The sequence below is a fragment of the Lepidothrix coronata genome, unplaced genomic scaffold (genome assembly GCF_001604755.1).
Source record: "Lepidothrix coronata isolate B3197 unplaced genomic scaffold, Lepidothrix_coronata-1.0 Scaffold93, whole genome shotgun sequence".
Taxonomy (NCBI): domain Eukaryota; kingdom Metazoa; phylum Chordata; class Aves; order Passeriformes; family Pipridae; genus Lepidothrix; species Lepidothrix coronata.
The window spans coordinates 1,750,966-1,754,339 of NW_016690273.1; the positions used below are offsets into that span (position 1 = coordinate 1,750,966).

The window sequence follows — 3,374 nt, forward strand, 5'->3', positions numbered from 1 at the left end:
CCCCCTCACATCCAGCCCCCCTCACATCCAGCCACCCTCACATCCAGCCCCCCTCACATCCAGCCCTCCCACACCCACCTCACCTCAGCCCATCCCTGCAGCTCCTGGTCCTCGTTGTCCCAGGGCATCCTGCTCGTTTCATCCTGCTCTTTTTGGGGTGCTTTATCCCCCATCACCGAGTCCTGTCCCCGCCCCCCAAATTCTGCCCGCAGGTCCCAGCTCCATCTACCAGCTGGAGGACGCCAACGAGGACACCATCGGGGTGCTGGTGCGGCTCATCACTGAGAAGAAAGGTCAGGGGAGGTCCCTGGAGGGGGAAAAGGGGGTGACATGGGCCAGACCCCCGTGACCCCCCCTTCCTCGGTGTCTCCCGCCCCCAGAAAACGCGGCGGCGCTGGAGGAGCTGCTGAAGGAGCATCGAAGGCAGCAGCTCATGCCACCGAGCTGGGCCCCCCTGCATAAGTAAGACCCCCCTCGGGGCCGCGCTGAGGACCCCCCGTGGTGGGACCAACCCCGTGGTGATGGTGGCATCTCCCCCCTGTCCCCAGGCTGCACCTCCTGCCGCAGTTTGCCCCCTCCTGTCACCACCAGCAGCACCCGCACACGGTGCAGGGCCCGGCCCCCTGTGCCCGCTGCACGCAGAAGTGGCCGGAGGTGCTGCCACCCCCCGGGGCCACCAAGGTCCCCAAGCCCGGCGAGGTGACCATCCTCTCCATCGGCAGGTGAGCAGGGACCCCTTCCAGCAGGGGTGTGTCCCCTCCCCAGGGTGGGACAGGCTGATGTGACGCTCCCCCCGCCCCCGGCAGGTTCCGCGTGTCCCGGATCCCGGAGCTCAGGAGCGAGGCGGGGGCTGAGCCCCTCCGGGGGCCCCTCCCCGGCAGCGGGATGAGACCCCCGTGGCTGAAAAGCACCGACGGCCCCCCCGAGGTGAGGGATGGGGTGTGGAGGGAGAGTCGGGGGGAGCCCTTGGAGGGGAAAACTGGGACTTCTGGAGGCTGGAGAGGGGTGCATATGCTGTGAAGCCTAACGGGGGCACCTGGTGAGGTGTGAGGCTGGAGCAGCCCCATCACCCCCCAGGCCTCTTCCAGTAGCTGGGAGGCTTAAAAAAAACACTTTAAAAATTGATCACCCCTTTATTTTCACCCCCCTGTGTTTCAGGTGTGTTGGGGGGGGGGCTGTGGGGTGGGTGCTGATGCCCAGGGGTGCTGCAGGGACACACTGCCGGTGGCCCCTGGGGTGTCCTGCAGCAGCCGGAGACTTGAATACACCCCCGTGTCCCCCTTAATACACCCCTGTCCCCCCTTCGTGCTCTGTACCCCCTAAAAGCAGGTATGCAACAGCACATTACCATATATTTGCATGTGTGGTTGTGCCCTATATGCGGGCAGAAGGCTGTGCAGGGGGGTATGGCCACTTCTGTATGTGCAGGGACCTCTACACCCCCACCCCCCCTCTGGGGACACCAAGGCAGGAGCAAGGGGGTGTCCCACACTGCAGGGTGACACGGGGTGGCACGGCCAGGGGGCTGCTGGTGACTCATGGGCAGCTGCTTGGGCTCACGTGTCCCTGAACACGTTCCCCCCCCTTCCCGCCCTGTTCTCCCTCCCTGCTGCCCGTGCTGGTGACCACGTGCGCCTGGCATGGAGGGGGGTGGGACACAGTCCCATGGAACACTCCAGGATTGGGACAGAGGAGATTGGAAGCAGGGAGAGGCCCTGGGGGTGCTGGTGGTAGTGGATGGACACGAGCCCAGGTGGTACCCAATGTGTGTGACCCACAGTGTGGCAGCAGGGCCAGGGCACTGCCTGTCCCTGTGCTGGCACTGCTGGGGCACCTCCAGCCCTGGGGGCAGTTCTGGGACCCTCAGACAAGGACTGGAGCGTGTCCAGGGAAGGTAATGGAACTGGGAAGGGGCTGGAGCAGCTGAGGGAGCTGGGGGGGCTCAGCCTGGAGAAAAGGAGGCTCAGGGGGGACCTTCTGGCTCTGCAACTCCCTGACAGGAGGGGGGAGCCGGGGGGTTCGGGCTTTGCTCCCAGGGAAAAGGGACAGGAGAGGAAACAGCCTCCAGTTGTGCCAGGGGAGGTTCAGGTTGAACATCAGGAGGAATTTCTTCCTGGAAAGGGTGGTCAGGCACTGGAAGGCACTGCCCTGGGAGGTGGTGGAGTCCCCATCCCTGGAGGTGTCCAAGGAAGGCCTGGCTGTGTCACTCAGTGCTCTGGGCTGGGGGACAAGGTGGGGATGGGGCACAGGGTGGACTTGGTGATCCCAGAGGGCTTTTCCAACCCCGGTGAACCTGGGATTCCGTGTGTTCATACCCACACACGTGTTCACCCCCGCACACGTGCACGTGGAGCTCTGTACGTGTGCCCCCCTCACCCGTGGTCCATCCCTTGTCCTCCACAGGTGGCTCCTGGCCCGGGGGTGGCCTCGGGGGGGCAGTGACACCCACACAGACCCCTGGAGGACAAGGGGCGTTGTGTGAGGCCAGTCCCACTCAGAGCCACGAGGAGCTGGAGGTGCAGCTCAGCCTCTGCTCCTGCCACTGAGGTGTCCAGTGGCAGCACAGCAAATCCAAGGTCCTGCCCAGGTGGTGGGAAGGATTCCCCGTGACGAGGTCTGGTGTGGCAGCCTGACGGACACGATCTCTGGGAGCCACGGCACAGCTCCGCTGGGAGCCACTGGATGATGTCCATGGTCACCTCCTGGGTCTGTTGAGCTGGAGCCCCTCCAGGACCACCACGAGCTCCTGATTTCCCTCCATCACCAGCTGCCAGGATAACGACAGTCACTGGATCACGGGATAACTCCCACCTCGCCAACAACCCCACTGGGCATGGATTGCTCCGGGCAAAGCTGGTCTCCTGCCTCCATCCACCCTCTATCTGAAGTCTCCATCAGCCCAGGGGAACACGGTGGGGACGCTCCCCATGAAGGCCACACACTTCACTTCCCACAGGAGCTGTTTCTATAGGATCACATTGGGATCATCGGGACAACCCACCCAAGGTTGGGCTGGAGACCATCAAGCTCCACCATCGCCCCAGCAGTGGGTTCATGGCCCACCCCATTCACTGCCCCCACCACCTCCCTGTGCCAAAAAAACAACCACCCCGACCACCAAACCCCGTCGGGCTTCTTTTATTTATTTATTTCTTTTTTTTATTATTTTTTTTTTATTATTGACTTTTTTTTTTTGGAAACATTTTCATCGTTCTCGAATGTTCTACATCTGACAGAAAACATCGGACAGTTACAAACTCTTGGCTGGGATCTGTCAGGGAGATCACAAAACCTGATCTTCAGAACCAAAACCAGAACAGAAAACAAACAGGAAAACAACCCCGAATTCCAGATGGACAAACTGAGACTTGGTG

General features: G+C 62.0%; 1 protein-coding gene across 6 annotated transcripts in view; it reads left to right on the forward strand.

The window, feature by feature from the left end:
* The window catches only part of RELT (RELT tumor necrosis factor receptor), a 7,510-nt gene extending 4,354 nt beyond the window's left edge, over positions 1–3,156 (forward strand). For 5 of the 6 annotated variants that reach the window (XM_017821911.1, XM_017821912.1, XM_017821917.1 and 2 more), the window contains 5 exons: positions 213–293; positions 381–462; positions 549–722; positions 807–927; positions 2,404–3,156. In XM_017821911.1, the coding sequence (XP_017677400.1) occupies positions 213–293; positions 381–462; positions 549–722; positions 807–927; positions 2,404–2,442 (497 nt within the window). In that variant the 3' untranslated portion in view covers positions 2,443–3,156. The remainder of the gene's footprint in view (positions 1–212; positions 294–380; positions 463–548; positions 723–806; positions 928–2,403) is intronic. The other variant, XM_017821916.1, reaches the window with a different exon arrangement.
* The last annotated feature ends 218 nt before the right edge of the window (positions 3,157–3,374 follow it).